The sequence below is a fragment of the Eucalyptus grandis genome, chromosome 11 (genome assembly GCF_016545825.1).
Source record: "Eucalyptus grandis isolate ANBG69807.140 chromosome 11, ASM1654582v1, whole genome shotgun sequence".
NCBI lineage: Eukaryota > Viridiplantae > Streptophyta > Magnoliopsida > Myrtales > Myrtaceae > Eucalyptus > Eucalyptus grandis.
In genome coordinates this window covers 35,681,301-35,697,443 of record NC_052622.1, presented here as the reverse complement: position 1 = coordinate 35,697,443, position 16,143 = coordinate 35,681,301, and the positions used below count along the sequence as shown (strand labels likewise).

Below are 16,143 nucleotides of genomic sequence, written 5' to 3'. Positions count from 1 at the left end.
ATCGTGTATCGGTGTTGATATTACTTAGCATATACAACTGCATTTAATCATACGAAAGAGGGGGCTAAAGGCAATTTGGCCGGCCCTAAATATCAGGCCGACACCCTGTGCCTTGGGCGGTGCCGGGCTGACTGAGGCGTTTGACCGGGACAGCATAGACCATTGACTGTAGCTGAGGCCAGCTCGATCTAGTTTGACATCTCCATTTCCTGCTCTTCTTTTCCAAAAGTATTCATTTGGATGGGACATTCGATCAAAAAGCATCATTAGATTTCCATAATTTGTACGCTATGCGATGCGACATATTGTAAGTGGAAATTTAAAACAAATGGCGGACGCTATTTTAATCTAGTACATCAGGTTGTTGGAGGACAGAGACGGAGCGTGAAGACTTTGCTGGTGGGGGTCAAGGCAAAGCAAAAAGGACAACTTAAATAAAACCATTAAAACGCAAAAAGGACAATACGAATAATAGACAAAGGTGGATTTCCTTTTATATTTTTAAAAGAATATAGTAGGTGTATTTTGCATCGTGAAAGACATGATTTTAAACCATAAAAGTTCTTCTAAAAAACACTTCATTATTGTCTAATTAATATAGTAGGTGTATTTTGCTACAAAAGTTTTAAATTTCAAATAAACATCTCAATATAATATAATATAACAGTGGAATGCATATTTCCTAAGACGCGATTTGATAGTTATATATTAATTAATGGATGCAAATGAAATTTTCATATGGGGAATGGATAGTATCTACTACCCTTACAAGCAAATCAAGCAATAATTAGTTTTTTTCTTTTGTCGAATATAACTTTCATAAAACTCCATTAACACTTCTGACAAAAAATTGCAGTCTTTTTTTTTTTTTTTTGTTAACAAATGGAATACTCTAGATTTTTTTAACATTTAACTTATATCTTCATTCACTTAAGCAATTCCCTTGTCCGACACATAATGGTAATTAGTATAGACATGCTGGTTAGTACTATTGGGATGAAACCCAAAAAGAACATAAAGATGATGATTCTAACCCAAACCTTGAATTAAGGAGGACGTACATAGTTGTCACTTGAGTAATCACATGAATTTTAAAAGATCAAAGTTATGGTGTATTTCGAGGGTATGAATATCAAGTTAACGTTATTGGGTCTCACCCTTTATATAAGTTCCCACGCGATAATGAAGAAGTGGGGAGTTCAAAACTCACTTCCTCCAAATAAGGGAGTTTTATGGGTTTATGGGGTTGGTCATGCTTCTCGGAACTACAATATTCAGAAATTCCCTTGGCCAACCAAAAAAAAAAAAAACTCGTGGATAAGATTGAGCAGCAAGAAAATTCTTATACCTCGTTTTCCTTGAAGTCTAAGGTAGGGGTGTGCAACCGGACCGGGTTTACCCGGTTCCCGGTCCGGCCCACCCGAAAACCGGGTCGGAACCGGTTCCGATTAAAACCGGGCCGGGAACCGGTTCCCAAAACGCAGACCTGTTGAAACCGGTCCGGGAACCGGTTCCGAGGGATTACCCACCCGGAACCGGTTCGACCGGGACCGGTTTGGGAACCGGTTGGAGAACCGGTTTTTACGCCTAAAGCGAAACCCTAATTTTATTTCTTCCTTTAACTCGCAGAGGCGCGACGCAAGAACTAGACTTCCCGAGCTCCTCTCCCGGTTCCCCTCGCGTTCGCACCACCGCCGCCAAGCTCCTCCTCCTCCCCCCCCACCGCCCCGCCGTCACCGTCACCGTCATCGTCACCCCGACAACCTCCACCTGCTCAACCCCTTCCTCGCCTCCTCCTCCTCGCTCCGCCTCTCGTCGCCGATCTACCGCCGCCCCTTCGTGAAGCCGCGCCGCCTCGCCGCTCCGCCGAGCCCCGTTGCCAACGTCCGCTCGTTCGCTCACCACCTCTCGGGCGCCATCGCCGCCGCGACCGCACGCCAAAAGCCGCCGTTCGCCGCGATTTCGTCCTCGCCCCGTCCGTCCGAGCCCCCGCACCACCACCTCCCCGCTCGCCGGGTCCTTCTCGCTCGACGCCCGACAGATTTGCTCCGCTCGTATCCCGGTGAGCTCCCGACCACCCCCTCGCTTCTTTCTTTCTTCTTCTTTTTTTTTTTTTTTTTGGTTTGGCAAAATGTCTTTGTTACTCCTTCTTCGCAATTAGGTCAACTTCTCAAACTGGGATCTTGATAAAAATTTTATGGGAGGTAATTGATCATATTCATCTTCTTCCTCCGTGTCCGAAAGTATGCTATCGTCCATCTCATAGTCAGCACCACCGGTACTAGGTGGGGACGATGTCGCAGAAGGGAGGAGAGAAGGTGAGGCAGAGACGGTTGCCTCTTAGCATTTGGTGGTCCTGAGCAAAGCATTTGGTGGGTGCTGGTGGTTGGGTTCGGGTTCGGCGGGTGGGCGAGCGTGACCAATTCCGTCCACCCGCATCGACACACGTTCGGGCTCTTCGCCAAGAGCTACCAATGCCCTCCTCCTACACTTCCCCCACCGACGCCCCACCCCCTCAACGTCACCACATCTCCACCGCTCCAACACCCTCGCCACGGCCTTCGCAACACTTGAATTTCCTTCGATTTTCCTGTAATTAGCGATCGGGAATTCACAAAATCTCAAAGTCGTGCCAAAGAAAAGCTTCAAATGTTGCTCCTAAAGAAGCTTTGGGGATTTTCCTAGTAGGCAGAGGAGATAGGAACTTAAATGCACAATCACCCCCGAATTGTCTATTTCCATTTTTCCAATTAAACCCCAACACCACTTCTATTTTCTGAGTTTAGCTTATAATTTTTGTCATGTCCTTGAGAGAGGAAGAGAAGACGAGAGAGAGAGAGAATATTGATCCATCTGTATGTTTAGCTATCTTTTGATATGAGATGATGTTCTCAATTGGCTCTCAACTCTCCACCTCTATCAGCTATATAGTTCATTCACGTGAGTTTTTATGTTTTTCCGACAATGAGAGAATTAACTTTTAATAAGCTTCGATCTTATTATGAACTGTCAAACCCACGTGAAAGTTCTATGTTGAATTTATATCTTGTGGGATATGGGGATGCGAGATGGTCGAATTATATACTTGGTTGTTTTCTTCAAGGGGAGTCCAAATTTTATACATGTTCCCAATGAGTTTGGTCGAAGGATGTGCTTGGTCCGGCATTTTTGTTTTAGCAGATAACTCATCTAGACTTGCTTTTCTAAGGTTAATTTTTATGCAAAACAAGGTTCCAATATAAACAGGGTCAACCCTGTTCCCGGACCGAAAACAGGGTGGGCCGAACAGGTCCAATGAAAACAGGGTAGGAATAGTCCAAAAAGGAGAACCGGTTATAACAGGGTAGGGAACAGGGTCCAGGTCTAGACTCTACCCACCCTGGACCCGCTCACCCCTAGTCTAAGGTCGCCATAAGGGGGAAAAGAAAACAACGGTGGCATATAGTGACTTGTTTGATCTTAATTAGAGGATTTTGGTTTGCTGCAATTCGGCGTGCCTTTCAATCCGAATCGAACTTGGAATTATTAGGCGGGGGAACTTGATTTTGTTCTCTAGTGAGGAAGACTATCCAAACATTGACTTTTGGACTCTTTTGTTCGTGTCGTGTGGAGGGGACGGACTACTTTTCGCCCTCCAGAACGTAGAAATCATATATTCTAAATAGACATGTGCATGCAGCAAGAGGAGCAGTGTTTTCCTTTGTGGTTTCCTTCCCTTCTGAAAGGAAATAAAAGTCAGTCGGGTACAGTAGCGGCCGCCTAGCGAAGCTTCCCTCTTCAGACACACGAAAGAACGATCTGGACAAAAAGAGCGTGGAACACATGGGAGGATTTGAATTTTACGTCCCCCTGAGTCGTCTCGTTATGGATTTGAAAGTAATTTAGGCGTGCAGAACACTACATCGTACGGACAATTGTAATGTTGTGTGATTTTATAATCATTAGTGAATTATTCATTATTAGAGTAGATATAAATATTCGGAGTGAACCAAATAAATTTCTGATGTACTTTTTTGTTCATCATTGATTTCTCCGATGATTTTGTGTTAATTTAATTGTAAAATCTGATTAGCTTCCATACTATATCACAAGTAATATCTCGGATTAATTCTTGTCAAATGGCTTTATTATTGTTGTTAATGATGGAGCTTGCCACCCTCTGAATTATGATCCTTCTCTTTCTCGGTCTTCCATTATTGGGGTGGTGAATTTTTTTTGTCAAGTGTTGCCGTGATTAGTATTTAGTTGTTCAGTTTCATGCAGCTCATTGTTTTTATTTTCTCCCAAAAGATTAATAGAGAGAAAATGACATAGTCCATCGAATTTGACGTGAAATTCATTGGATTTAGCGATTCAAATGGAGTTAATATCTGTCGAGAACTACTTATTCATGTCGAAAGTACAAAAGTAGGACCAAACCCCCGTTCTTCTTCAAATTATGGTGCCAGACTAGTTCATTAGCTCTGTCCAAAACCCTAAAATTCACATGAATGTAGCTTTACAATAGCACCACCACTTCAGCAAGAATCATAACTCTTTAGGAAGAATACTAAAGCAGTACTGATCGAGATAATTTCACTGAAAATTATCACATGACTTGACCATAAAATCTGCTTCGAAATCAAAGTTTTTTTTTTTTTAAAACTTTTTTTTGGTAAGGTTCGAAATCAAAGTTTTGGCCTCTTCTCTCCAACATCTGTACAAGAATACTCCTCGAAGTCGATAGCAACTCAAGGTTTATTACCACTCGTATGTAGGAGTTTCAAAACAACCACGACCATGATACAAAACCTTAATTCTTGTGATTTCAGTTAACTACCTTATGGCTTTCCAATGGAGCAAGATGCCTTGCCAAAGCTACGTCTTATCCAAAAGATCAATTTATTTCTTGAAGTGAATCAATTCAACTCCCCCACAAGCGATACAAAAAGATATTTTAGAGATCCAAAATTGCTTTAGAACTTGTGTATATCTATGTATGGGTAGACAAACGGCACATAATAACCATATGTAAGCCTTTTAGACATATCACTCTCCGTTGGTCTTTTACATTACTAAGATAATTTCTTCAACATTTGCTACTAATAACTATAAAGCTCGCTAGTCGTGGCTATTTTAGTTCTACAACGGACATAAAAGCATACGTTGACTATGAATTTCATTCCATCTCCATTCAGCTTCCGTCGATTACTAGTTTTCAGGCGCAAAGTTCGTGTCTTTTCTCATACCGTTTGTTGTTGCCATATTAGAAGATCGATCTCTAGAGAGAGAATCAGTGGATCAATTCTTTCAATCTCACATATACCCTTGTGGTCTCTACTCCAATTCTACACAGTCTCACCTGCAATTTCATCACAAGATAAAAAATGAGAGCTAGATGTCCAATCACGGGGCAGACGAAACGCTTGAAACAAAAAACTTAAGAGGGGAACGAAAGAAAATAAAACTTAGCGATGAAAATTGTCATCCTAAGTTTCAACACACCAAGAACGAAGCATAGTGAAGTTTGCAGTACTTATATAACCTCTTAAAAGTAGACTCCCGAACCTAATTCCGCTTCAAAGTATATGTATTTAGCCTCTACCTTAAAGGCTAACTTTCTTTTTTTGGTCGAAGGCTAACTTATCATGTGATGTGGTATTAAAAACTTTTGACTCGCTGAAATCAGTTAATACAAAAACATCTCTCCAATTTAAATTTCCCCAAGAGATTGGCTGCTCCAAGACGCGTGTACTCAAGGAACCCTAGTTTCCATTCTTTAATTAAGTGAGGATCACATCAAGATTACATGATCTTAGTTCCTGCTAAACCAAAATTATAACATCCTCGATGAAATAATTCGAGATAATGAGTTACCTGAGCATGGAGTGTGTGGAAGATCTTATCACCGACAACAGAAAAGCTGGCACTGACAACCTCAGCTCCTTCTTCCTCGAGAATGTTTATCACTTCATACAACATGAAGTTCTTCCTCCTCCCACTGATCAAGATCACTTCCAGACCTAAACCGTATTCTCTCAGTTGAAACACGGGAAGCGCGAACCCTAGTTTGGCCTCCTGATCAATCGATGAAGTCAAAGAACTGCTCGTGTCAATCCCTTCGGACTTCAGTACTGCTTGGTCCTTCCTCAGTTTCAACCCATCAATCCTTTCTTTCAACTGCTTTATATATGATGCAGCTTGATCCAGCTGATGTTGCTGCAACAGTGAATCCGGAAACCCAAAAAAGAGAAAGAGAAATTAAGGAAATTTTCACTCTATCTTGATTGTTGAAGTTGATACACGCGACCTGGATTTATGTACATGTTCTTATGATACACAACAAAATTTTGATGGATCAATGCCATCCATTTCCATGAAAATTTCTGATTTCAAAAGGTAGGCTGTTTTCAGAACTTGAGTCAAGAAGCCAGAGAGAGAGAGAGAGAGATTACTTCTAGTAAACCCAGAGAGAGAGAGAGAGAGAGAGAGAGAGAAGTGGTCACATCGTGTTGAGGAATGAGGGAAGCAAGCTTGGAGCAGAGAATATTCATGTGAATTCTTCGGTTTTTCTCCATGGTTCTGCGCTCTACCTTTGGCGACTGATTGCTGCTTGTGCTTTTCTTCATCTTTGAGATCTAGATTTGATCTGCTGCAGTATCAGTCACTTACAGAATACAAGCTTGTTGTGTCTGAACAAGAGCAAAAGGCAGAAAAGTGCGTCTCGAGAGACTCCTGAGGCTTTTTTTTTTTTTGGGGGGGAGGGGTGGGGGTGTTGTGGTTTGAAAGCGTGCTTATAAGTTGAGAGATTATTGATGAAGAGCAAAGAAAAGTAAAAGCAAGTGCAGTGACAGGGGTCGGGTAGAATAGCGACCGCACCGTGAAGCACTCCTTTCCAGTCGTACGAAGGAACGCTCTGAACAGAAGGGCGCCGAACACGGAGGAATTTGTTCTTGAGTTTTACATCCAGCTCCATTGTTTTAGCTGTAGACATTGTGAATTTGGAAGTAATCTGATGTGGAAAACACTTAGAAAGATTTTATGGGACTACGCTCAATTATTCTAAAAGCTTAGTTATTAAATGAAGGATATATATTTTAAATATTCTATACGCATATATATATGTATGTATGTATAAGTCTTTGTAACACTTGATTTTTCAATTATTAGTGTATTATTTGTTGCGAGCTCTTCTCGTAGAGTATATTGTTTAATAATTGGCCAATATATATAATTATTATTGACAATGACTTGTTGCTATATTCCTTCACAAAGCCCTTCGCCACTCAATCATTGAAAGTTTGCATTCCTCAAGTTGTCGATTCCTTGTTGACTGTCTACATCTACATCTACATTGAATGATAGGAAAGATGGGGTCAAAGGCAATTCGGCCACACAAGGGCCCTAAAATTGTGTGCTGGACTCGCTCCTGGGGCCGTGCTGGGCTGATTGAGGCGTCCGACCGGCACAGAATGGACCATTGGCTGTAGCCTGTAGTCGAGGCGAGCTCGACCTAGTTTGACACCTCTATTTACTGCTCTTCTTTTCCAAGAGCATGCATTTGGAAGATACGTTCAATCAAAAAGCAACGTTAGATTTTCAAATTTGTACGCTAAGCTATGCAACAGATTGCGAGTAGAAATTTAAAAGAATTGGATCATATTCGGCACTAGTTAATATTGATCTAATGCATCACATTGTTGGAGGATGGAGACCGGAGAAAATATTAGGTAGAGCTGGGGTAGCTACCTCAGCTCTACACAAGTCCATTATGTGAGCGGCATGTGTGGCTTGTAGACCCACCTTCTCCAACTTCCCTCTTTCTCCTTCGTTTCTCTTTCTTCTTTCCCGTTTATGTTCTTTCTTTTCTTTTCTTTTCTTTCCCTTTGGCCAGGCACACGTGAGGGCCGAAAAAGGTGTCCCTATGGCTAGTGAACATTGCTTTTGTCGGATTCGGCGAAGACTCAACTCTCATCAGATCTGGCGAGGCCTTGGGAGGCAATGACATCGGTGAGGTGTTACGGCCCTCACCTGCCATAGGCGGGTCATTGGATTTGGCAAGGGCTCGACCCTTGCGGCCAAGGCAAGGGTGTTGTTCTTGTCGGATTGGAGAGGGTTCGAGAGGCGGTGACATAAGAGTTAGGGAGGTGAGAACATCATAGCCGAGGACCTCGAGGGGTTGAGGGAGGGCTCGGGTTTGCGAACGATGGGGGGCTTGGGCTTGTTCTTGGACCAAGGGTGGAGAGCATCACATTTCGTCGGATTCGACGAGGGGGGTCACCCTCGCCGAATCTGACGAGGCTTTGGGAGGCAACGATATCAATGAGGTGTCATGGCCCTCCCTCGCCAGCCACGGGCGAGGGTTGTTGGATTTGCCGAGAGCTTGACCCTCGTGGCCAAGGTCATTATCACTGGATTTGGCGAGGGTTCGGGAGGCAACGACATCGGAGCAGAGGGATCGGTTGAGAGAGGGCTCGGGGTTGCGAACGACTGGGGGGCTTGGGCTTGTTCTTGGACCAAGGGTGGAGGCGGCGGCGGCGGTGGCGGCGTGGTTCGTCAGGCAACGGAGAGGGCGAGACAGAGCTGGTCGAGAGAGAGACAGAGAGAGCACACTGCATCATTCGACGTGGTTTCATCAAATGGCGGAGGCAATGGACGAGGTAGATACGGAGGCGGCGCGGTTTATCGGATGGCGGGCTCCGTCATGAGTGGGAATGGTCACGAGTGGAGAGAGAGAGAGTGTGTGTGAGAGGAGAGAGGGTGTGAAATTGGAAAGAGGGAGGCAAAGAAAGAGAGGGTTTGACTTGCGGTTGGCCTGGAAGACACATGTCTCCCGATAAATGGACTAGGAATTTTACACGTGGCTACCTCGGCTCTACCTAATATTTTCTCGGAGACGGAGCGTGAAGATTTTGTTGGTGGGATCAAAAGGCAAATCCAAAAGGACAATATTAAATAGTTAAAATTTAAGTAGAACCATTAAAACACAAAAAGGACAATGTAAATAACAAACAAAAAAGAATTTTCATTTATATATATTTTAAAAATAATAGGTGTATTTTGCAATGTGAAAGACATGATTTTCTTTTCTAAAAGCACTTCGTTATTTCTTATGTGGTCGAATGCATACTCCTGAGATACTCGATTCGATAGCTATATATTAACTAATGGATGCGGACAAAATTTTCACATCGAGTAATGGATAGTATCTTTCAAATTTACATGCAAATCAAGCAATAATTAGTTTTTCTTTGTTGTCTTATGTAACTTTCATAAAACTCCATTAACCCTCCCGACAAAAAATTAAAGTCTTTTTTTGCTAAAAATGATATACTCTAGATTATTTGAGTACCTGACTTATTTCTCCATTCACTTTAGCAAGACATAACGGGTACTTAGTATAGACACGCCGGTTTGTACTATTGGGGATTAGTTCGAAAGAATACATAAACATGATGATTCTAACCCAAATCTTGAATTAAGGAGGACATAAATAGTGTCATCATATATTTTGACTTAGCCAAAGAGTGGTGGGGCCAAAAAAAAAGGAAAAAAGAAGGAGAAAATGTTGAAAAGTCAACAAAAAGGGAAAAGAAGGCACGTTCACTTCAACAATAAGAGAGACCAAGAGCGAGAGAGAGGAAAAATAAGAAGAAAGAAAAGGAAATAAAAGAAAGAGGACGAAGAAAAGAGGGGTTTCATGTGTGCTTGCCATGGATGCCTCGCCTACGCAACATATGGTAAGTACTTGCGGCCCTTGTTCTTCCAATCATATTAGTTTTCATGGTTAGGACTTAAATTCGAAATTATGTGAAATTCGAGCTGCAAGATTTGATTTTTCAGTTGTTGAGCTATGATTTTTCACGAAAATGATAATTAGGATGTTATGGAGCTGTAGGATTTTACAAAATTTGATTTGAATTTATAGTTTAGCCAAAATAAAATTTTGAAGTTTCCTATGTGTGATGAACAGTGCGTATCTAGCAACTTCAGGGCTGTATTTTGTCGGTTTTCAGCTTGAGTTTGGGTCGGCCAAATTGAGGTTCTTGTAATATGTTGAAAGGGCTTTCTATTGACTATAAGGGCATGTTTGGTAATTATTCTATTCCCAAAAACAATTTTTGCTCAAAAATGATTTTTATTTTATTTTATTCTCAAGAACAATTTCTAAGTTTTTAAAGGCGCTTGATAACTATTTAAAATTTGTATTCCTAAGATAGAAATGTGTTTGGTAAGATTCTTAATTTATTTTAATTTTTAATTTTTAATACTTTTAGTATTTTATTATTTTTTTCTTTTTCCTTTCCTTTTCTTCTTCCTTCTTCTTTGTGGCCGCTTCTCGACCATAGTGGTGGCCGGCAATCGACTAGGTGAGGTATGACGAGCTTGCTGGAGTCAAGGCTTGCTAATGGCCAGGCAAGGCTTCGGCGAGCTCATCGGACCTCGCTCAGTTGATCACTGGCCGGTGGTAGTGGCAACGATAGTCGGCCGAGAGGAAGAAGAAGAAGAGAGAAGGAGAAAAGAAAAAAAAGAAAAGAGAAAATAAGAAAAATTAGACTCGATTCTAGAAAATGTTCCTAGGAATAAGGAGCAACTATTTTCTACGTTTTGATTTTGTTCCAAATGTATTTTTGAGAACAAGAAATAAAAGAATTTTCCGAGAACGAAAAAATGAATTTTTGTTCCCAAAAATAAAAAAATTTACCAAACAGATTTATATATTTTTTTTTTTATTTTAGGAACAAAAAACAAAATCAGTTGTTTTTGGAAGTGTTACCAAATAGGCCCTAAGTACTTTGAAGCGGGGTTCGATAGAAAGAGTTATGGTGTGACCAAAGGGCTAATTGACTTGAACAGGCATTTAAGTTCCTGAAGACACAGGGGCTACTTGAGAGCTTGAGGAGAAGGTGAAGTGCAAATGTTTGCGAGTGATAGTCACTTGAGAAATCACACGAGTTTTAAAAAATTGAAGTTATAGCATATTTCAAAAGTATAAATATTAAGTTAACGCTCTATTGTCTCATGCTCTATATAAATTCCCACTTGGGAATAGGTGAGATGAGGAGTTCCAAAGTCCTCCTCCATATATGGAGGGTTTTATGGGTTTATGGGATTTCATCAGGTAGGCCTAATAGAAGCCCGTCAAGCTTCTCCAAGCTCCCAAAACCACGAATATACTTGGTTGACCAAAAAACAAAAAAAAACTCGTGCGGATAAATTTGAGCAACATGAACATTTTTGCACATCGTTTTCCTTAAAATCTAAGCTTGGTATAAGGGAAAAAAACGACAACGGCCGCATTAAAGTGGCATGTTCGATCTTGCTGGGAGGATTTTGGTTTGCTGAAATTAGGTGTTCCTTTCAATCAGAATCGAACTTGGAATTATTAGGCGGGGGAACTTGATTTTGTCCTCCGTTGAGGAAGACTGTCCAAACTTTTGACTTTTTGCACTCTTTCCTTCGTATTGTGTGGAGGAGAGGGGGACATCTTCTCGCCCTACGGAAAGTAGGGATCAGATATTCTAAATACACATGTGCATGCTGCATTGGGAGCCAGGAGACTGTCGGAGGAGGAAAGAAAAGCACGTATTTTCCTTTCTGGTTTCCTTCCTTCTGTAATGGGAAGTAAAAGTCGGTCGCGTACGATGGCGGCCGCGTAGCGAAGCATCCCCCTTCAGACATACGAAGGGACGTTCTGAACAAAAAGGAGCGTGGAACATATGGGAGTATTTGAATCTTACGTCCACATTTGCGGTTTGATTACGGATTTGAATTTAATTTAGGCATGGATCGTGCAACAGTTGTGATACTATATGATTCTGCAATCATTAATGAATTATTTACTTTTGAAGTAAATATCAATGCTCAGACCAAATTAGGTAAATTTCAAGTGTTTTTTATTTATTTATTGTTCATCATTTATTTCTTCGATGATTTTATGTTGATTTAATTGCAAGATCTGGTTAGCTTCTATACTATATCATAACATAAGTAATATCTCAAATTATTTCTTATCAAATGGCTTTATTATTGCTGTTAATGATGGAGCTTGCCACCCTCTAAAATTCTGATCTTTCTCTTTCTCGGTTTTCCATTAGCAGGGTCATGAATTCTTTTTGTCAAGCGTTGCCATGATTAGTATTTAGTTGTTTAGTTTCATGCAACTCATCGTTTTCATTTTCTCTCCCAAAAGATTGATAGAGAGAAAATGACACGGTCCATCAAATTTGACGTGAAATTCATTGGATTTAATGATTTAAACGGAGTTAATGCCGGCCTAGAAATACCGATTAATGTCACGAGTATGAAAGTATGACCAAACCCCAGTTCTTTATCAAATTATGGTGCCAGACTAGCCCATCGGCTCTGTCTAAAACCCTAAAACTCACATGCATGTAGCTCTACAATAGCACCACAACATCAGCAAGAACCATAACTCTTGGGAAGAATACTAAAGCAGTACTAGTTGAGATAGTTTCACTGAAAATTATCACATGACTTGACCATAAAATCTGCTTTGAAATCAAATTTTTGGCCTCTTCTCTCCAACATCTGTATAGGTACACTCCTCAAAGTTTCATTTCGACAACAACTCAAGGTTTATTACCACTCGCATGGATATCAATGTAGGATTTTCAGAACAAGCATGACCTTGATACAGAACCTTAATTCTTGTGATTTCAGTTAACTACCTTAGGATTTACCAACAGAGTAAGATGCCTTGCCAAAGCTACATCTTATGCAAAAGATCAATTTCTTTCTCAGAGTGAACCGACAGGATGTAAATCGCAACTCCTTGACGAGCGGTGCAAAAAGGATATTTTAGAGATCCAAAATCGCTTCAGAACTGATATTAATAACCATACGTAAGCCTTACACACATATCACTCTCTGTTGATCTTTTATTTTACCAAGATAACTTCTCCAACATTTGCTACTAATAACTATATAGCTCACCGGTCGTAGCTATTTTATTTCTGCAACAGACATAAAAACATATGTTGACTATGAATTCCGTTCCATCCCCAATCTGCATTCGCCGATTACCATTTTTCAGGCAAAAGTTCTTGCCTTTTCTCATACTATTTGTTGTTGCTACGTTAAAAGGTCGACCTTGGGAGAGAGAGAATCAGTGGATCAATTCTTTCAATCTCTCATATACCCTTGTGGTCTCTACTCCAATTCTACATAATCTCACCTGCAAGTCCATCACAAACTATAAAAAGATAGCTAGATGTCTAATCATGGGGCAGACAAAATGCTTACAACAAATAACTAAAGAGAGGATCGAAAGAAAATAAAACTTAGCGACAGAAATTGTCATCCTAATTTTCGACGCACCAAGTACGAAGCATGGGGAAGTTTGCAGTACTTATATATCCTGTTAAAAGTAGACTTCCGAACCTAGTTCCGCTTTAAAGTATATGTATTTAACCTCTACCTTAAAGGCTAACCTATTTTGTGGTATGTATGACTTTTGACTCGCCAAAATCAGTTAATAACTCACCATCTCTCCAATTTAAATTTCCTCCAGAGCTTGGCTCCAAGACGCGTGTACTCAAGGAACCCTAGTTTCCATTCTTTAATTAAGTGAGGATGACATCAAGATTACATGATCTTTTTTCCTGCTAAAACAAAATTATAACATCCTCAATGAAATAATTCGAGATAATGAGTTACCTGAGCATGGAGTGTGTGGAAGATCTTATCACCGACAACAGAAAAGCTGGCACTGACAACCTCAGCTCCTTCTTCCTCGAGAATGCTGATCACTTCATACAACATGAAGTTCTTCCTCCTCCCACTGATCAAGATCACTTCCAGACCTAAACCGTGGTCTCTCAGTTGAAACACGGGAAGCATGAACCCTAAATTGGCCTCCTGATCAATCGATGAAGTCAAAGAGCTGCTCGTGTCAATCCCTTCGGACTTCAGTACTGCTTGGTCCTTCCTCAGTTTCAACCCATCAATCCTTTCTTTCAATTGCTTTATGTATGATGTAGCTTGATCCAGTTGATCTTGCCGCGACAGCGAATCCTGAAACCCAAAAAAGGAGAAAGGGAAATTAGGGATATTTTCACTCTTTCTTGTTAGTTGAAGTTGATACACACGACCTGATATTTTCACTCTTTCTTGTTACTAATGATACACAACAAATTTTTGATAGATCAATTCCATCCATTCCCAAGAAAACTTCATTTCAAAAGACTAGTGGTTTTCAAGAACTTGTTAAGAAGCAAATAAATAAATGGAAATTGCAGCGTTATCTAACGATTTTTAACCTCGGAAAGAAAGTTGGGCACTTGATCACTTCTAGTAAACCCAGAGAGAGAGAGAGAGAGAGAGAGAGAGAGAGAGAGAGAGAGAGAGAGACCAAAGAAGTGGTGACATGGTGTTGAGGAATGAGGGAAGCAAGCTTGGAGCAGAGAATATTCATGTGGATTCTTCGATTTTTCTCAATGGTTTTCCGCTCTACTTTCGGCGACTGATTGTTGCTTGTGCTTTTGTTCATCTTTGAGATCCAGATTGATCTCCTGTTGTATCCTTCACTTACAGAATACAAGCTTGTTGTGTCTGAACAAGAGAGAGACTCCTCGGAGAGAGAGAGAACTTTTTGTTTTGGTCGGAAGAGAGAGATTGAATCTGAAAAGTGAAGCGGTCTGATTGTGTGCATGCGTGGTCATAAATGGAAAGATTATTGGTGAAGAGGAAAGAAAAGTAAGAGTTAATGGCGTGATTACCGATTCATTCCTTCTATAAGCAGCACAAGAAGGGGTGCGATAGCAACCGCACAGGGAAGCACTGCTTTTAGTCGTGCGAAGGAAGGAACGCTCTGAACAAAAGGAGCGCCGAACACATGGAGGGATTTGTTGGTTTCACATCCAATTAAGTTGTTTTAGCTAGGACATTGTGAATTTGGATGTGATTTAGTGTGGGAAACACTCGAAAGTGTAAGTCTTTGTAACACTCGATTCTTCAATTATTAATGGATTATTTACTACAGGCTCTTCACATGGAGTAAGTACCGATACATGGTCCAAACCACATGTTCTTTTCTATTTCTCATTTATTTCTCCAGCAATTTCACGTTAATTTAATTATGAGATCCCGTTAGTTTCCACGTTATATTATAATAGTTGATATTAGAACTAATGTTAGGGTTTCTAGAGTTGATTTGAGGCTTTTGGTTGTTCGATCGCAGTTTGGAGATATATTAAGATACCTACTATGTTGACAACCTAGGGATTAGCAAAAGCGTTGAGCGGTAAGAATAAATTGCCAGAAATGATAAAAGAGGCCGATACGGTGGAGTTGATAGAGAAGACGAAGAGTATAACCCTATTGAATCTATCAGATGAAGTATTGATCAAAGTGGTCGAAGAGAAAGATATCGCAACTTTTTTGTGGGCAAAGCTTGAGTTACTTTATTTGTTGAACGGTTTGAACAATTGTTTGTATATGCTGTAAAGGATATTTCAATTTTGGATGTTCAAAGGCCCATCCATGAGAGCCAACTTAAATGAGCTCATAAACTTGAAAAATGTCAATGAGGACTTGCCTAATGAAAAACAAGGTATATTATTGCTTTCATCTCCATTGGATTCTTTTGAGCACTTTATTGATTCACTAATACAAGGGTGCATCACGATCTCCTTGGAAGAGGTGAACTTCGCCTCGTTTTCAAAGGAGTGGCAAAAGTTGTGAGAATATAACTTAATGCAAAATAGCGCATAGTTTTGTTACTTATTGTTGAGACGAACGAAGAGAATCTATAGGTGGCAAATGGAGGGGCGCTCTAGATTGAGGTTCAACATTTAGAATTGTTGATGTTATCATCTTGATGAAGTAAGGCACTATAGGAGAGGTTGTCCAAAGTACAAAGGCACAAAAGTAAAGGTGGAGTTTGCAAGCTATGGTAATATTGTTACCACAACATATAACAATTCCAGTAATGCTGATGATATGTTGGCAGCCATCACAAGTTCATTGGGTAATGTTTGGGTGCTTGACTCTAGATTTTTTTATCATGTGACTTTTCATAGACACTAGTGTACTACTTATCTATAAATAGAGGGTGGTAAGGTGCTTATAGGAAATGGTGCTGCTTGTGAAGTAGCGGGGATTAGAATCGTTCAGATTAAGATGTACGGTGGAACCATGAGA

At 40.6% G+C, this 16,143-nt stretch overlaps 3 protein-coding genes and 1 long non-coding RNA gene across 4 annotated transcripts; 2 read left to right on the top strand and 2 right to left on the bottom strand.

Moving 5' to 3' along the window:
* The first annotated feature begins 2,589 nt into the window (after positions 1-2,589).
* LOC120289321 lies at positions 2,590-3,268 on the top strand. Its single transcript, XR_005547245.1, has 2 exons — positions 2,590-2,940; positions 3,231-3,268. It is a non-coding gene; the product is annotated as an uncharacterized LOC120289321 (long non-coding RNA).
* A 1,948-nt stretch (positions 3,269-5,216) lies between these two features.
* LOC104427820 (transcription factor bHLH162-like) lies at positions 5,217-6,614 on the bottom strand. The gene is made up of 3 exons (XM_039304731.1): positions 6,475-6,614; positions 5,857-6,217; positions 5,217-5,341 (listed from the first exon to the last, which is right to left on the bottom strand). Exons 1-3 carry the CDS (start codon positions 6,606-6,608, stop codon positions 5,273-5,275), a joined length of 564 nt encoding a protein of 187 aa, XP_039160665.1. The 5' UTR covers positions 6,609-6,614; the 3' UTR covers positions 5,217-5,272.
* A 1,697-nt stretch (positions 6,615-8,311) lies between these two features.
* Positions 8,312-8,728, top strand: LOC120289911 (cerebral cavernous malformations 2 protein-like). The gene has a single exon (XM_039305306.1). The coding sequence runs from the start codon at positions 8,312-8,314 to the stop codon at positions 8,726-8,728; it is 417 nt and encodes a 138-aa protein (XP_039161240.1).
* A 4,380-nt stretch (positions 8,729-13,108) lies between these two features.
* Positions 13,109-14,491, bottom strand: LOC104427819 (transcription factor bHLH162). Its single transcript, XM_010040845.2, has 3 exons — positions 14,354-14,491; positions 13,660-14,016; positions 13,109-13,177 (listed from the first exon to the last, which is right to left on the bottom strand). The coding sequence occupies exons 1-3, from the start codon at positions 14,489-14,491 to the stop codon at positions 13,109-13,111; spliced, it is 564 nt and encodes a 187-aa protein (XP_010039147.2).
* Between the last annotated feature and the right edge of the window lie 1,652 nt (positions 14,492-16,143).

Bases quoted from the DNA above. Each gene is read 5' to 3' on its own strand.
- LOC104427819 (XM_010040845.2), bottom strand. From the start codon at position 14,491: ATGAACAAAAGCACAAGCAACAATCAGTCGCCGAAAGTAGAGCGGAAA. The intron at 14,017-14,353 runs GTCTCTCTCTCT...TTTGGGTTTCAG, and splicing joins ACCATGTCACCACTTCTTTG to GATTCGCTGTCGCGGCAAGA. The intron at 13,178-13,659 runs GTAACTCATTAT...ATGGACTTGCAG, and splicing joins TCCACACACTCCATGCTCAG to GTGAGATTATGTAGAATTGG.
- LOC120289911 (XM_039305306.1), top strand. From the start codon at position 8,312: ATGGCCCTCCCTCGCCAGCCACGGGCGAGGGTTGTTGGATTTGCCGAG.
- LOC104427820 (XM_039304731.1), bottom strand. From the start codon at position 6,608: ATGAAGAAAAGCACAAGCAGCAATCAGTCGCCAAAGGTAGAGCGCAGA. The intron at 6,218-6,474 runs TCTCTCTCTCTC...CTTTTTTGGGTT, and splicing joins CAACACGATGTGACCACTTC to TCCGGATTCACTGTTGCAGC. The intron at 5,342-5,856 runs GTAACTCATTAT...ATGAAATTGCAG, and splicing joins TCCACACACTCCATGCTCAG to GTGAGACTGTGTAGAATTGG.